Below are 16,702 nucleotides of genomic sequence, written 5' to 3'. Positions count from 1 at the left end.
GAGCTATGCACAATGGTTGTTCCCCCAGTAACAATTATTTTCACAGGACTTAATAATAAACAAAAGAGTTTGTATTAAATCTAACAAGAATGGTTTATGTGGTTGCAAGTGAAAACAGTAAGATCAAAGTAAGTTATCCAAATAAAATGAACAAAAACGCTTACTTAATTCTAATCCACTTAGAAACTTGTTACATGCTAACTCTTACCCTAAACAGCTGTTCTTATCGCAGGTAAAATAACTTCAAATCAGACCTGATTTTTTACACTGATTTGGCTCTACAGTTTCTTCTTTGTTTCCTGTGTGCGTGTGCCAACCAGTTTCAAAAGCCAGCTGAAGACCAAAGACTGATCACTTCCTGTTGCTTAAATAAACTTTGCCCCAGAGTAGGAACTCTTTATTTGGCATCCCCATTCCCATAGAAAAATACCAAGTTCAGAACAGATTCCAGGACTAGGTGGGATGATCAGATGTCTTCCTAGGACCAACCATGGTTTGAGTTTACAGGACAAACAAGACCATTTACAGATTGTAAATATGATCACTACATTTTTGGGGTGCCAATAATGGCCCTCATTAACACATTAAGAACTATAAACAGATCCACCCTCTATATTTCTTTCACATACAAGAACGATAGATGCACAAAAATAGCTATACAGATTCAGCAGACTAACTGTAAAATGGATATGTTACAGAATCTGTTATTGCATAGAGCATCTTTGAGTCATGCATATTCATATTCACAAGCCAATTCTTATAAGGTAGGGGTGGGGGAGCATCACAGATGCAACTTCCTTTTTAGCCACTAGCTTCCCTGTTTTGTTTTTGGAAACCTCAGGCTGGGTTTCTAGTGGCAGAAGCCAGTAAGCTGTCCAGTGTGTTTCCCTGGCTCAGAGGTTTTCCATTCCCAGCCTCTCTTTCCCCTCAATGCTGTGAGGGGGGTGGCACAGTTTCCTGAGGAAGAACTTGTGACTGGAAAGTATCACCCGTTGGCTCTAAGGAATTAAAAGGACAGGTTTTAAAATATATAAAGAACTCAGTCCACACGGTCGGAATGGCATCAGAGATCATCTATGCCGACGTGAAGTTTAAGAATGCACCACCACCTGCAGAGGCCACAGGTAAATAACAAGCTATTTAAGGGAATGGGCTCAAGGAATTTGGGGGATGGGCTATGTGACACTGGTTCCCATGCAGTCCCAAGTCAGAGGCACTGACTAGCTCAGCAGGATCAGGGACTGTGCTCCAGAGCCTTTCAGCCTTCAGGTGGAAATTGTGTCTTTGTGGTTCTAATAATAATTATAGCCATCCAGGAACCTTCCCTCAGCAGCAGAACTCTACTCCCTTTACCCCTCTCCTGAACCTGTAACTAGCACAACTGCCTTGCCTAATGTGCCCTCCCTTTTCACCCACACTTTCATATTCCTAAAGTGTTCCTGCTTATTGCCACCAGGAGCAGCCAGCCCCTCAGGGAATGTCCTCCCATCCTTCCTTTTTAGTGTGAGATCCACTCTCCCACCTCCTCGCTTGCCCTTCTCATGACTGTGGGGCCTAAATTGTAATTTTTCAGAATGGAGAGAAGTAACTAGTAGTGTTCCCCAAGGGTCAGTCCTAGGACCAATCCTGTTCAACCTATTCATAAATGATCTGGAGAAAGAGGTAAATAGTGAGGTGGCAAAGTTTGCAGACAATACTAAACTGCTCAAGATAGTTAAGACCAAAGCCGACTGGGAAGAACTTCAAAAAGATCTCATCAAACTAAGTGATTGAGGAACAAAATGGCAAATGAAATTTAATGTGGATAAATGTAAAGTAATGCACATTGGAAAAAATAACCCCAACTATACATACAATATGATGGGGGCTAATTTAGCTACAACTAAACAGGAAAGAGATCTTGGCATCATCTTGGATAGTTCTCTGAAGATGTCCACACAGTGTGCAGCAGCAGTCAAAAAAGCAAACAGGATGTTAGGAATCATTTAAAAAGAGATAGGGTATGTCTACACTGCCACCCTAGTTCGAACTAGGGTGGCTAATGTAGTCATTCGAACTTGCAAATGAAGCCCGGGATTTAAATATCCCGGGCTCTATCTGCATGTTCCCAAGCGCTGCCATTTTTAAATGCCCCGTAGTTCGAATTACCTGCCCGCAGCTACACGCGGCACGGACTAGATAGTTCGAATTAAAACTCCTAATTCAAACTACCTTTACTCCTCCTGCAATGAGGAGTAATGGTAGTACAAATTAGGAGCTTTAATTCGAACTACCTAGCCCATGCCGTGTGTAGCCGCAGGCAGGTAGTTCGAACTATGGGACATTTAAAAATGGCGGCGCCCGAGAACATGCAAATAAAGCTCGGGATATTTAAATCTTGGGCTTCATTTGCAAGTTTGAATGACTACATTAGCCACCCTAGTTCGAACTAGGGTGGCAGTGTAGACATACCCATAGGCTGTGTCTAGACTGCATCTCTTTTCCGTAAAAGGGATGCAAATTAGACATATCGCAATTGCAAATGAAGTGGGGATTTAAATCCCCCCTGCTTCATTAGCATAAAAATGGCTGCCGCTTTTTTCTGGTTCGGAGCTTTGCCAGAAAAAAGCGCCAGTCTAGACGCGGATCTTTCGGAAAATAAAGCCTTTTCCAAAAGATCCCTTATCCCTCATTTTAAGGGATCTTTCGGAAAAGGCTTTATTTTCTGAAAGATTCACGTCTAGACTGGCGCTTTTTTCTGGCAAAGCTCCAAGCCGGAAAAAAGCAGCAGCCATTTTTATGCTAATGAAGCGGGGGGGATTTAAATCCCTGCTTCATTTGCAATTGCGATATGTCTAATTTTGCATCCCTTTTACGGAAAAGGGATGCAGTCTAGACACAGCCATAGAGAATAAGATGGAAAATATCTTATTGCCCTTATATAAATCCATGGTACACCCACATCTTGAATACTGCATACAGATGTGGTCTCCTCATCTCAAAAAAGATATACTCACATTAGAAAAGTTTCAGAGAAGGGCAACTAAAATGATTAGGAGTTTGGAACGAGTCCCATATGAGGAGAGACTAAAAAGACTAGGACTTTTCAGCTTGGAAAAGAGGAGACTAAGGAGGAATATGATAGTGGTCTATAAAATCATGAGTGGTGTGGAGAAAGTAAATAAGAAAAAGTTATTTACTTGTTCCCATAATATAAGAACTAGGGGCCACCAAATGAAATTAATGGGCAGCAGGTTTAAAACAAATAAAAAGAAGTTCTTCTTCACACAGTGCACAGTCAACCTGTGGAACTCCTTGCCTGAGAAGGTTGTAAAGGCTAGGACTATAACAGGGTTTAAAAGAGAACTTGATAGATTTATGGAGGTTAAGACCATTAGCAGGGATTGATAAGGAATGATGTCCCTAGCCTCTGTTTGTCAGAGAGTGGAGATGGATGGCAGGATCATTACCTATTTGGTTCACTCCCTCGGGGGCAGCTGGCATTGGCCACTGTTGGCAGACAGGATACTGCACTGGATAGACCTTTAGTCTGACCGAGTATGACTGTTCTTATGTTCTAACATGACCTTTAGCAGCACCAGGCTTGCTCTGATGAGATGTGAGCCCATTACCTCACACTTTCTTTAATTCTCATGCTCTGACACTTGAGGTCTGCATATTTGCTCATTAGATGGGCTGGAGATAGAGCGTTTGGCTCTAAATCTGATCTGCAGATGTCAGAAGTGGGACCCAGTGTTCCAAAGTATTCTCATCTCTAACAGCATGTTAAACTTCTCAATAAGGGTCAATAGAGGGCAACAACAGCAGTAGTTATTTATGATTGTCTAGGCTTGTCCACACTTTAGTAAAATCTTCAGGCAGTTGCAAAACCCTAAGAGTCAGGAGCTGATATGAGTAGATCTAACTGTTCTGGGATGGGATTTCTTCACCCTTAGCACACCCAGTGAAGAGCACTCCCCAAAAGCCCAACCGGTGGCTCCCATGGTTGATTGCTGCACTGTTGCTGTTGCTGGCTGTCTCTCTTCTCATTGCCCTGGTTGGTAAGTTCAAATGGACTGATTATTCAAAGAGGATGGGGAACAACTAGACAGAAAAGATGATCAGTGGAGGCTGGGGACCAGGAAACATTCCTAACAGTGAGGAGGCCAGTTAGGACTTGTCTACACTGACAAGTTACTGAGCTGACACTTTCTGGCTCAGGGGTATGAAGAATCACGTTCCAGTGGTCCTTTGGAACTCTAGACAGGCCCCAAGTATTAGGAGCTACCTCATGCAGGTGGTTTTCCTAAAGCACTAGGAGAGCACTGTTGTGTTAAATGCTGCAAGTGTAGACAAAGCTTAAGGCTGTGGAAGAGTCTTCTGAAAGAAGAGAAGAGGGAACCCAATCCCCCGGATCTGGACAAATCTGGAGCTAATACTGAAAGGAATAGTCCTGCATGGGGCTGGCGAGGGAGGGATAGGGGGTGGGTTGGACAAGCTGTAAGTTCACAGTTTTCCCTATGTCATACTGTCTGGTGTGGTACACATTGGTAAGGGCCAGTTCCAGGTCAGGCCTTCAGAAAACAAAGCAGGCACTCCAAACTAGTGGTATAATCTATATTTCAATTTTACCAAGCCAGTAATAAATGTGAACTCCTGGATCACTACATCAGTCTTGCAAGTAGGAATAAGAGATCCTCCGGAAAAGGGCTTTATTCCGGAGGATTGCGCCAGTTTGGATGCTCTTTTCCGGCTTTTCCCCAAGCCGGAAAAAAAGCGGCGGACATGTTTATTTAAATCCCGCGGGGGATATTTAAATCCCCCGCGGATTTCCCTATTCTGACTTGCCTGCTTTGCATGACTATTCCATCTTATGTGGCCAGTCTAGACGTAGCCAAAGTGAATTGGCCTGATTACACTGCAATATTTTTTTATATTTCTTTGATTTCTATTAATACATGAGTGAATTAGGCTATGTCTAGACTGCAAAGTTTTATCGGAAAAAGATACGCAAATTGAGGTTCGAAATTTGCATATCTTTTTCTGCTTTTTTTTTTAAGAGGCTTTTCCAAAATTTGGCCCATCTGAATGGGTCCAATTTTCAGAAAAACCTCCTCTTTCAGAACATCCCTTATTCTTCTCACCGAGAGGAATACAGGGATGCTGAAAGAATGTGCCTGTTTTTTCAGAAACTGTTCCAAAAAAGCAGACGCATTCCCTGCATGTGGCAGAGCTTTTCCAGGATATCTCTGAAATCCCGGAAAAACTCTGCAGTCTAGACATAGAATTTGTCTGCAGCCCAGTCCTAAGCTGCATGCACTTGTGCATCCAGGATAACAGAACCCGAGAGCTGTCCTATCCTATTCCTTGGGGAGGTTTCTGATGGCATTTGTGACATTAAAGGAAGCAATGGAGAAGCTGTCTCTGGTTAACACCGGAGGAAGTCACGATGTACAGAAGAGATGGCAAGAAGGAGAGAAATATTCTAACCACTCCTCTCTCTCTCTCTCTCTCTCACTCATCTTTTACAGTTACTCACGTTGGCCTCGGGACAAGTCAAAGTTGTGAAGAGTACAAGTTGGTGAGGAAGTATGTAAAAAAGAGGAACTGTGTTGAAGAAGAAACTGAAGGAAAAGGTCAGTAACGCTGAAAGAGAACAGACCCCAGAGTCGGCTTGCTGGGATTGTGACCTGATTAATAGTCAGACCTAAATTAACTGTAAATAATGTAAGGGGTTTTCAGGAAAGAATAGGATAATTGCACAGGCATAGTACTGCAATTGAGGATAAATCCAGGTAAATGGAGCTCACTCACTTCTCATTTGGGGAATATCTGGTTTAGTTTAAGTTAATGTACCCACTTCTTTTGTTACTACTACACCACTGCGTAGGCTATCCATTGTCTGGAGAACTACCAAGAAATGTACATCTTCTATTTATGAAACACCTTAGGCGCACACAATGCTTTAAGCTTCCCGTTGGGGATTTCTTTGACTAAAAGAGAATAGTTATGCTGACTGAAAAAAAAATCAAACTAAATATTTTCCAATCAGAAAATGAAATTTCATCTAAATACGAATTTTCCATGAGAAAAGATTTTGGTGGCCTTTTCCATCAGGAAAATTGAAATGAAAAGCTTTGATTTGGGATTGTTAGAACATTTCATTTCAGTCAAAAAATCTGGAGCACAATATTCTGACATTTCAAAACAACAATTTTTCAAAACTTTTCATTCCACAAAAGCTTTGAATATGTTGATTTTCCATTCTGATTTGGGATGAAAACAAATGCCAAAATGACAGCATTTTCAGTGGGATGGCACATATCAGTTTTTGAGACACTAATTTTTAACATACTTCTCTTTCTTGTATAAACTTCTGTTTAGCCTAAATCAGACACCCTTACATGGAGACATATGTTAAAATATTATTTTCCCCTAAAAAATCCAAAGAGAGATTATACTTTTAATGAATTATACTTTTAGCATGAGTGCACCTTAAAACAGTAAGAAGCTTTATTGCAGGTAACTCAGCACCTAAATGCACAGATCATGGTTAGCGTAGCCTGGGTGTGAGCTTGCCTGTGTACAGCTAGACCTGAGTTACTGTATCATCACTGTATCCCCACGCATCCATGTATGTCTGTGTCCATATCACATGGCTCTGTGTGCTGAGATGCTTTAGGGTACTTCTCCAGTCAACTCGATCAATGTCAGGAGAATTTGTTTCTCCTTTGGGGGGCAGCTGTAGGAAGGTATTGGAGGACTTTCAGAGCATTTTACCTGTGTCCTCACTGAAAAGAGGAGAGGTCCTAGCACTAGTGAAAGTGGAACTTGGACTCAGGCTACGTCTACACTGCACTGTTATTTCAGAATAAGCTATTCCAGAATAGTCTGAGGCAGGCTTCCGCAATATAGACATGCTACCTCCATTTAGAGCCCCAGGAGGAATAACTTACAGGAAGGATGTGGATGCATTGGAGAGTGACCAGCGGAGGGCAACCAAAATGATTAGGGGGCTGGAGCATACAACCTACGAGGAGAGGCTGAAGGAGTTGGGTCTATTTAGTTTGCAGAAGAGAAGAGTGAGGGGGGATTTGATAGCAGCCTTCAACTTCTTGAAGGGAGGTTCCAAAGAGGATGGAGAGAGGCTGTTCTCAGTAGTGACAGATGGCAGAACAAGGAGCAATGGTCTCAAGCTGCGGTGTGAGAGATCCAGGTTGGATATTAGGAAAGACTATTTCCCTAGGAGGGTGGTGAAGCACTGGAATGGGTTACCTAGGGAAGTAGTGGAGTCTCCATCCCTAGAGGTGTTTAAGTCTCGGCTTGACAAAGCGCTGGCTGGGTTGATTTAGTTAGTATTGGTCCTGCCTTGGGCAAGGGGCTGGACTTGATGGCCTTCTGAGTTCTCTTCCAGCTCTATGGTTCTATGATTCTATAATTCTATGAACTTAGAATGGCCCTGGTAAGGGGCTATTTCGAAATAGCAGAATTGGAGAGTCTACATATTCCTTATTTGAAATAGATATTTCAAAATAGGCGTTATTCTTTGTAGAATTAAGTTTACAGAAGTTGGAATAAGCTGTCCATTATTTCAAAATTATTTCAAAATAATGGAATTGCTGTGTAAAAACACCCTCAACCCCCAGCCAGATACACTAGGTCAGAGGTAAAGTTCCTTCAAACCCAGATCAGAGATTTTTCTTTGTGGATGCCTATGGGTGGGATCTGGGTTGGTCTAAAATCTGGGTAAAAACCCACATTAACTCTATAAGGCAGAACAGATGCAATCCTGATCCCCCTGAAGTCAGTATTTTTACCCTAACTGCTATGGCTGCCGTCTCCAACAATTCCATCAAACTCACACTCTAGACTAACACAAAACCTCATATGTCTATTAACTGACTGACACAGTCCATGCATTTGAGAAATTATTGTGCTTTCATGTTGCTGAGATGAGTGAGACTTTTCCTGTAGCTTCTTGTTTCCATGCTTTGGATGCAGCCTTAATTATCACTAAGTAAAGGGTTTTTTTCCTGGTAAATTGCTCGCATATGCTGATTCTAGTAATAAAAAAAATACATTTAATGAGAGTGCAAGATGAATTATACATAAGTCATTTGTGGGACTTCAGTTGTGGGAATCTGAGGAAATATGAGTCTATTCGAAGATCTGCATGATAAAATATTTAGAGACACTATTTCTATGGAGTCATATGATAAAAGTATAACTAATTCATTTGAAATGTGAGCCTCTTTTTGGATTTCTTAGAATAAAAGGAAAACTTTCAACATATTGAAAGTCTGTGAGAATTCAGGCTGTATGGAGAATGGAGAGAGGGAACTAGTGGTGTCTCCCAGATGTCCAAAGTGGGGCCAATCCTATTCAACATATTCATAAATAATCCGGGGAAAAGGATAAACAGTGAGGTGTCAAAATTTGCAGATGATACTCAACTGTTCAAGAAAGTCAAAACAAAAGCAGACTGTGAAAAGCTTCAAAAGGATCTCACAAAACTAGGTGACCGAGCAACAAAGTGGTAGATGAATTTTAATGATGATAAATGCAAAGTAATGCATAGTGGAAAACATAATCCCAACTATACATATAAAAATATAAAAAAGCATATAAAATGATGGGGACTAAATTAAGCATTATCACTCCAGAGAGAGATCTTGGAGTCACTGTGAATAGTTCTTTGAAACAGAATGTTAGGAATCATTTAAAAAGAGATAGAGAATGAGGGTACGTCTTCCCTAGCACCCTAGATACATCTAGGGAGGCTAATGAGGGCGACCGAAATTGCAAATCAAGCCCGGGATTTAAATATCCCACATTTGATTTGCATGTTCCCGGCAAGTCACCATTTTAAAAATTGACTAGCCTCAAGTAACTGCCCCCGTCTACTCGTGGCAGTGAAACGGGATTCCGATTTAAAGTCCTAACTCGAATTAGCTGGTATTCCTCCTGCAATGAGGTTTACCAGCTAATTTGAGTTAGGGCTTTAAATCAGAATCCCGTTTCACTGCCGCAGTTACTTCAGGCTAGCCAATTTCTAAAATGGCGACCGGCCAGGAACATGCAAATCAAGCACGGGATATTTAAATCCCGGGCTTCATTTGCAATTTCGGTCGCCCTCATTAGCCTCCCTAGATCGATCTAGGGAGCTAGTGTAGACGTACCCTAAAAGAATAACTTATTGCCTCTATGGTACACCCATATCTTGAATACTACTAATGCAAATGTGATTGCCTGATCTAAAAATATGTTATCTTGACATTGTAAAAATTTCAGAAAAGGACAACAAAAATTATTAGGGTTATGGAATGTCTGCCATATGAGGAGAGATTAATAAGACTGGGATGTTGCAGCTTATAAAAGAGATAACTATGGGTGGATATGATAGAGGCCTATGAAATCATGATTGGTGTGGAAAAAATGACTAAAAAAGAGTTATTTACTCCTTCCCATAATGCAAGAACTAGGGGCTACCAAATGAAATTAATAGGTAACAGATTTAAAATAAACAAAAGGAAGTATTTCTTCACAGAATGCACAGTCTACCTGTGGAACTCCTTGCCAGAGGATGTTGTGAAGGCAAGGACTTTAACAGGTTTCAAAAAAAGAAAAAAAAAGAGCTAGATAAATTCAGGGAGGATAGGTTCATCAAAGGGTATTAGCCAGAATGGGTAAGAATGGTGTCCCTAACCTCTGCTTATCAGAAGCTGAGAATGGGCAACAGGGAATGGATCGCGTGATGATTACCTATTCTGTTCATTTCCCTCTGGGGTACATGACATTGGCCACTGCGGCTATGTTTAGACTGCAGAGTTTTTCCGGGATACCAGAGGTATCCCGGAAAAACTCTGCCACATCCAGGGAACAGTTTCCGAAAAAGCAGACACATTCTTTCTGCATTCCTGCATTCTTCATTTTATGAGGAATAAGGGATCTTCCCAAAAGAGGAGGTTTTCCCCACATTTGGCCCTATGTAGATGGGCCAATGTCGGAAAAGCCTCTTCAGAAAAAACAAGTGGAAAAAGGAACGCAAATTGCGGTTTACAATTGACATATCTTTTTCCAACTGCTCCCTCCCCCCGCAGTATAGACATAGCATGTGAGAACACAGGATAATAATCTAGATCAGTGGTTTTCAAAGCTGGTCATGGGCCTGCCCAGGTAAGCCACTGGCGGACCTACAACATTTTATTTATCTAAGTGTCTGTGGTCACTGAGCCTCACAGCTCCTATTGGCTGCGCTTCACTGTTTCCAGCCAAGGGGAGTTGCAAGATTTTTCTGGGAGTAAAACATTTTGCAGATATTCCCATTCTTTCCCCCCATTTAACACAATTCTCCAAGGCAACTTTAAATATGACTTTGTTACTGCTCCCCATCATATTACCAATTAGAGACTATCAGGTGAGAGGGCAGTGGTAGAAGACTGAGTGAAAGGAATGAGTTTTGAGGAGTGGTTTGAGGGAGTAGTATATGGGGTCCAGATATGAAGGACATAGTGAGAAAAGGTACAGACTTGCTTATGGGGAAGAGCAGGAGAATACTGAGATGAGCTGAAGTGCCTACATGCAGGAGGCAGAAGCAGCTCTAGATGAAATGGAGAGTGGCAAAGTTGTGGAGAGTCTTGAAGATGAAATGAGGGGTTTGAATCTGACACAGGCAGAGGACAAAAGCCAGTGAAGAAATTCAAGTGGGGAGGGATTGGCCAGCAAACTGGATGGGTTTAAAGGGTGCCATGCAGAACCTGAGACTGGAGGCGGGTAGGAGCAGTAGACAAGATAAGAGAGACATGGTCAAGTTACGGCCTGAGGACTAGGCAGTAGGGACGGAGAGAGGGGAAAGGACAAACAGCGCTCAGGATATCAAGGTACCTCTGGGAAGAGGTACACATGAATGGCTGGTAAGGGTGAGAGTCATCACAGAAGAGAAAACACATGAAGCCATTAGAGTGGATGAGGTCAGGTAGAAGACCATTGAGAAAGGAAATGGACAGGGGTTAGAAAGTGAAGGAGGACATGCTAAGGAAGAGGCTGCCAGGGTAAGTACAGAAGCAGAAAGGCCCAACAGTCCAGCCCAGAACTACTTAGTGGCTACGTCTACACTGGCATGATTTTCCGGAAATGCTTTTAATGGAAAAGTTTTCTGTTAAAAGCATTTTCGGAAAAGTGTGTCTAGATTGACAGGACGCTTTTCCGGAAAAGCACTTTTTGCGGAAAAGTGTCAGTGGCCAATCTAGATGCGCTTTTCCGCAAAAAAGCCCCAATCGCCATTTTTGCAATCGGGGCTTTTTTGCAGAAAACAAATCTCTGCTCTCTACACTGGCCCTTTTGAGCAAAAGTTTTTCGGAAAAGGGACTTTTGCCCGAACGAGAGCAGCATAGTATTTCCGCAAGAATCGCTGATTTCTTACATGAGATCGTCAGTGCTTTTGCGGAAATTCAAGCAGCCAGTGTAGACAGATGGCAAGCTTTTCCGCAAAAGCAGATGATTTTGCAGAAAAACTTGGCAGTCTAGACACAGCCAGTGTGTATTAACCACCTTCCTGGACCCCAAGGATGCAAGTGACAAAGAGGAAAAGAACTGACAAGGAGGACTTTGGGGGAAGAATTAGGGATAAAGAAGATGAAGTAGGAGAACAAATTAATTCAGTCTTCTGGTTGTGAATCACTTCCACATCACAAAGGCCTCTGTCGTCCCCATAACTCAAGACATGCCTGGAATAAAGTGGAAGGAAGCATCCTATCTTGGCCCTGGGAACTGAAATGGGTATCACTTCACAAGACCTTTCCATTTTTCTTTTCTGTGGTTCATTCTTCTTTTCCCTCACAGGGCAAGTCTGGACATGCTGCCCCAGCGGCTGGGAGACCTTTCAGGCCAGCTGTTACTACTTCTCTAATGACACCATGACCTGGGATGACAGTGAGAGGAACTGCACAGGGATGGGCTCTCACCTTGTGGTGATCACCACAGGAGCTGAGCAGGTGACTTGCAGGGAGTCATGATCCACTGGGCTCTCAGGCTCTGTCTACATTGCTGGGTTTTTTTGGCAGAAGATATGCAAATTGCACTATCATTTGCATATCTTCTGCCGATCCTTTTTGTGGAAGAGGTTTTTGCAATAAAAAGCACCATGTAGATGGGGCCATTTGTTGGGAAAAAAATCTTTTGTGCAAGATCCTGTAAACCTAATTTTTGAGGAATAAGGGATCTTGAGCAAAAGGGGATTTTTCTGACAAATGGCCCCATCTATATGGGGCTTTTTAGCAGCAAAACTTCTTCCACAAAAAGGATCGGCAGAAGAAAAGCAAATGAGAGTGCAATTTGCATATTTTCTGCAGGGGGAAAAGAACCCTGGCAGTGTAGATGTAGCCTCAGGGTGCAGGTGTGGAGAGGATGTTTAGGCTTTGTGTTCATTTAGTCCTGGGTTTCCTCATTCATCCTATCCTCACCCCTGCTCTACAGGGGTTCCTGCCTCCTAGGGTCTGTCTAGTGACTACACCTAGTGGAGATTTTATTTTATCTTTTTCCAGGATTTCATCCTCACTCAGATAAATGGAACAGTTACAGACCTAAAAGGAAGAAATTACTGTATTGGTCTGATTGATCGGAATAAGAAAGGGCAGTGGTCCTGGGTGGATCAGACACCATATAATGATACTGCAGTGTGAGTATTTCTGGCTTGGAGACCTGCTACCATCCTCTGTTTAAGTTCCAGGATTAGTATACAATGGTGAAAGAGAAAGAGAGAGAGACAGCCTTGACCGGAGCTATTTATTTCTAGTTTAGTAGAAGATTTACTCCAGGAACATGGAGGCTCTGTATGTATTTCAGACGTGTACCAGAAGAAGAGGAGTGCAGTGGCTGATTCAAGTGTTGCAATTCTCCTTCTCCTCTTCTCACCAGCTACCAGCTCTGTAAAATGGAACTCTCTGGTCCAGCAACATCCATTTTCTGGATGGCTGGACCAGAGAGTCCCAGTGGAGGGCTGGTGGCTGGACTGCTTGGCGGGGTGGGAGCCCAGCACACAGGGAGCTAGGCTAGAGCTTGCCTGCCTGGCTTAGCAGGAATGTGGCAGGGGGCAGAGCAGCTGATATGCACAAGGGTTGGGGGAGCCAGCTGGGAGTCTGGTGGCCAGGCCAAGGCTGGGGAGTGGGGGTGGTAACAAGGGGACCAGATATGAGCTCAATGGTTCAGCAATATCCCTCATCTGGGATTAATCAGGTCCCAAGGGCTCTGGACCAAGGGGTCTAACCTGTACAGCTCTTTCCCCTGCAACATTTATATAATGATGCATCTCTAACACATGAGCTTCTCTCTCCTACAGGTTCTGGAGACCTGGAGAACCCAGTAAACACGACAATGAGAATTGTGCTGTCATGCATGTGTCAGGAGAACAAAACACAAATGGAAACAGAAACTGGAATAATGTCCCTTGTTTCAATACATTTCATCGAATTTGTGAAACGGCAGCACTTAGATTTTGAGAGCAGAAACCCAATCCTGGACAGGAGGCAGAAAAGTCTGCTCATCTCTCACTTGGGGTCATCTCACAGAGAGATCTGACGGTGAGAGAGGGGGAGGAAGAGGAGAGGTTGGAAAAGCCCTGGGCTATTATGTCATTGGAGTAGGTGGTAGAGGATAATGTTGAGGCACAAACTCACACACTACATCTATTTTGAAGAAACTTGAAAACTGCTGAAAATATCTTAAGTGGAACAAGCAAAATGCAGTCAGCTCTGCCCTGTGATGTCATTGAAGCTCCCAGGTAGTTGGTGAAAGAGACAGGCTGGAAAAGGCAAGACCTGCGGGTTTGCCATGCAAAATGTTGTGGAGAGATTTCCTATTCATATTAACCTTCCCAGTGCTGGTCAAGGTAACAACTTACAGGGTACGTCTAGATTACATGCCTCCGTCGATGGAGCCATGTAGATTAGGTTTGTAGACATAAGAAAATGAAGGGGTGATTTAAATAATCGCCGCCTCATTTAAATTAAAATAGGTGCCATGCTGTGCTAATCAGCTGTTTTTTGGCACAGCGCAGGAGTCTGAATGCTCCACAGTCGACATCAAAAGCCTTTGTCGACAACCCCGTTATGCCTCGTGGGATGAGGTTTCCTGGGGCAGTCGACAAAGGCTTTTGATGTTGACCGCGGACTGTCCAAACTCCCGTGCTGTGCCGACAAACAGCTGATCGGCACAGCGTGGCAGCCATTTTAATTTAAATGAAGCGGTGATTATTTAAATCGCTGCTTCATTTTCCTATGTCTACAGGAACAAGGCCTGGTTCAAACTGCAAAAATAACTAGGTCTGATGGATTTCCTCTTGTCTCTGCTGTAAGTCAGTTCCACCTTATACCAAAGATGGTGCTTTGTCTCTGAACAGGGACAAAGGCTTGTCTATTAATGAAATTAAACCCCTGTGATCCGACAGATCCTGTAAACCTCCTTGCAGGAGGCATAAGGGATCTGTTGAAAAAGGCTTTCTTTCTCGACAGATCCCCCTCTAGACTGCCACTTTTTGCTGACAAAGTGCTGAGTTGGCAAAACGTGGTGGCCATTTTTATGCAAATTAGGCACGGGATATTTAAATCCCTGCCTCATTTGCAATGTCGACCTGCCTAATCTGCATCCCTCTGCCAACAGAGGGATGCAGTCTAGACATACCCATAGAGAGCCTGTTTTGGACTAATTTCAAGGATTCCCTGTAGTGGGGACATGCTAGTTCGAATTTTTTAATTTGGGAGCTATTAAATCGAATTTAGTAATTTTGAAATACTTTCCTTGTGAAAACATGGCCTTTGTGAAACTGATGCATTTGTCTCATGGAGGACAGCCCACATCTGAAAGCAACAACACTGAACCCTAGAAGATTGTGTGATGTTTCTGTTTTAGTTGGGCCCTCTAATCTGGCTGCACGTGCAGTGTAAAAAATGCCTTAGCAGTACAGTAAATAGCTACTATTCCTAATAATTACTGTCTGGGATAAATGTTCACAAGCAGAAGGGCTGTAAAACCTCTGTAAAAACCCAAACTGTAAGTATTATGGCCACTGATTCTTGCCAGAAGTTTAAACATATTCTTCCTATCCCACAACAAATCAATGATTGGGCTACAGCCACAAACACCTGTTGTGCTGAGGTGCAGAAAGAGAGAGGGCAGGATTTCAGCTGAGACACTGATCCTAAGACTGTAGCTTCTAGGCATTGAAAAGACTGTCTAGTTCACAGCTCACCCTGGTCTGGGCACCAGGGCAGAGTCATTCCCTCAGCACATACTCCACTTCCTTATCTCACCTAGCTTTGAATGACTTGAACAATGAGGTTTAATGGACACCACCACTTCCCTCAGTCCTGCTAATGGATGGAGAGGCCGAATAGCTGATACTGTTTAAATGGTTCTCTCCTAGGCTATGTCTAGACTGCAGGCTTCTTTCGAAAGAGCCTCTTTCGAAAGATCGCGTCTAGACTGCAGGCGGATCTTTCGAAAGAGAAATCTGCTTTTTCGAAAGAGAGCACCCAGCGAGTCTGGATGCTCTCTTTCGAAGACGGCCTCTTTACATTGAAGAACGCCTTCTTTCAAAAGAGGAACTTTCGAAAGAAGGCGTTCTTCCTCGTGAAATGAGGTTTACCGCCATCGAAAGAAAAGCCGCGTTCTTTCGAATTAATTTTGAAAGAACGCGGCTTGAGTCTGGACGCAGGGGAAGTTTTTTCGGGAAAAGGCTACTTTTCCCGAAAAAACCCCTGAGTCTGGACACGGCCCTAGGTAGAGTCCAATGTTTCCTCTAATTTTTTTCATCCATGTGTGGAATGATTTTTGTTATCTGTACCAAGGCATGTGTGGATGTGCACCAACAGCAGAAACACGTGCTGCCGGCTTTGGTTGCTCGGCTAATGGACTGGATCCATCCCAAAGGCCAGAATTTGTTCACTTCTGATTTTAATGCCTTGTTACTTGAATTCACTTAAAATCTATCTTTTTGTAGCTAATCGTTTTGTTCTTTAATCAAAATCAAACCAGCGTTGTGCAATGTTTACTTAACTCCATTTAAGGAGGCAAGTTTGAATCTTCTTGTGTGGCTGCTCAAACTCTGAGTTTACAGGGAATATGGGTGGGGTCCTAGCTTTTTTTCTCTGAATGGTGTGAAGTTTCCTTTTATGCGTGGTCCTCTTGAGGCTGTATCTATTGATGACTTTATCTTAATAAAGTCACATTTTAATACTGTACACAGAATCTCAGTTGGTTGATTCCTTGGCACTAAGTTTGACCCCTTGCAAAGTGTGAGTATCCCAGTGTGCTGGGATGAAATCTTATTCAGTCACCCTCATTCGACTTGGGCAGCACAACTCTTACTTATCCTCCCATTGTCTGGTCCCATTTCTGCCAGTGCCCCTCAGCCCTGCCCTGCAGCCCCCTGCTATTCCAGCCCTGGGCTCCCCTCACAGCCCTGCCAGTGCCCCTCAGCCCTGCCCTGCAGCCCCCTGCTATTCCAGCCCTGGGCTCCCCACACAGCCCTGCCAGTGCCCCTCAGCCCTGCCCTGCACCCCCTGCTATTCCAGCCCTGGGCTCCCCACACAGCCCTGCCAGTGCCCCTCAGTCCTGCCCTGCAGCCCCCTGCTATTCCAGCCCTGGGCTCCCCTCACAGCCCTGCCAGTGCCCCTCAGTCCTGCCCTGCAGCCCCCTGCTATTCCAGCCCTGGGCTCCCCTCACAGCC

General features: G+C 43.5%; 1 protein-coding gene across 1 annotated transcript; it reads left to right on the top strand.

The window, feature by feature from the left end:
- The first annotated feature begins 967 nt into the window (after positions 1-967).
- Positions 968-14,016, top strand: LOC102463538 (C-type lectin domain family 4 member D-like). Its single transcript, XM_006116660.5, has 6 exons — positions 968-1,124; positions 3,936-4,040; positions 5,511-5,615; positions 11,821-11,972; positions 12,522-12,655; positions 13,316-14,016. Exons 1-6 carry the CDS (start codon positions 1,058-1,060, stop codon positions 13,473-13,475), a joined length of 723 nt encoding a protein of 240 aa, XP_006116722.1. The 5' UTR covers positions 968-1,057; the 3' UTR covers positions 13,476-14,016.
- The last annotated feature ends 2,686 nt before the right edge of the window (positions 14,017-16,702 follow it).

This window comes from Pelodiscus sinensis, chromosome 1, assembly GCF_052426305.1.
Source record: "Pelodiscus sinensis isolate ZL-2025 chromosome 1, ASM5242630v1, whole genome shotgun sequence".
In the NCBI taxonomy this organism is placed as follows: domain Eukaryota; kingdom Metazoa; phylum Chordata; order Testudines; family Trionychidae; genus Pelodiscus; species Pelodiscus sinensis.
This window is presented reverse-complemented; position numbering and strand designations above follow the sequence as displayed.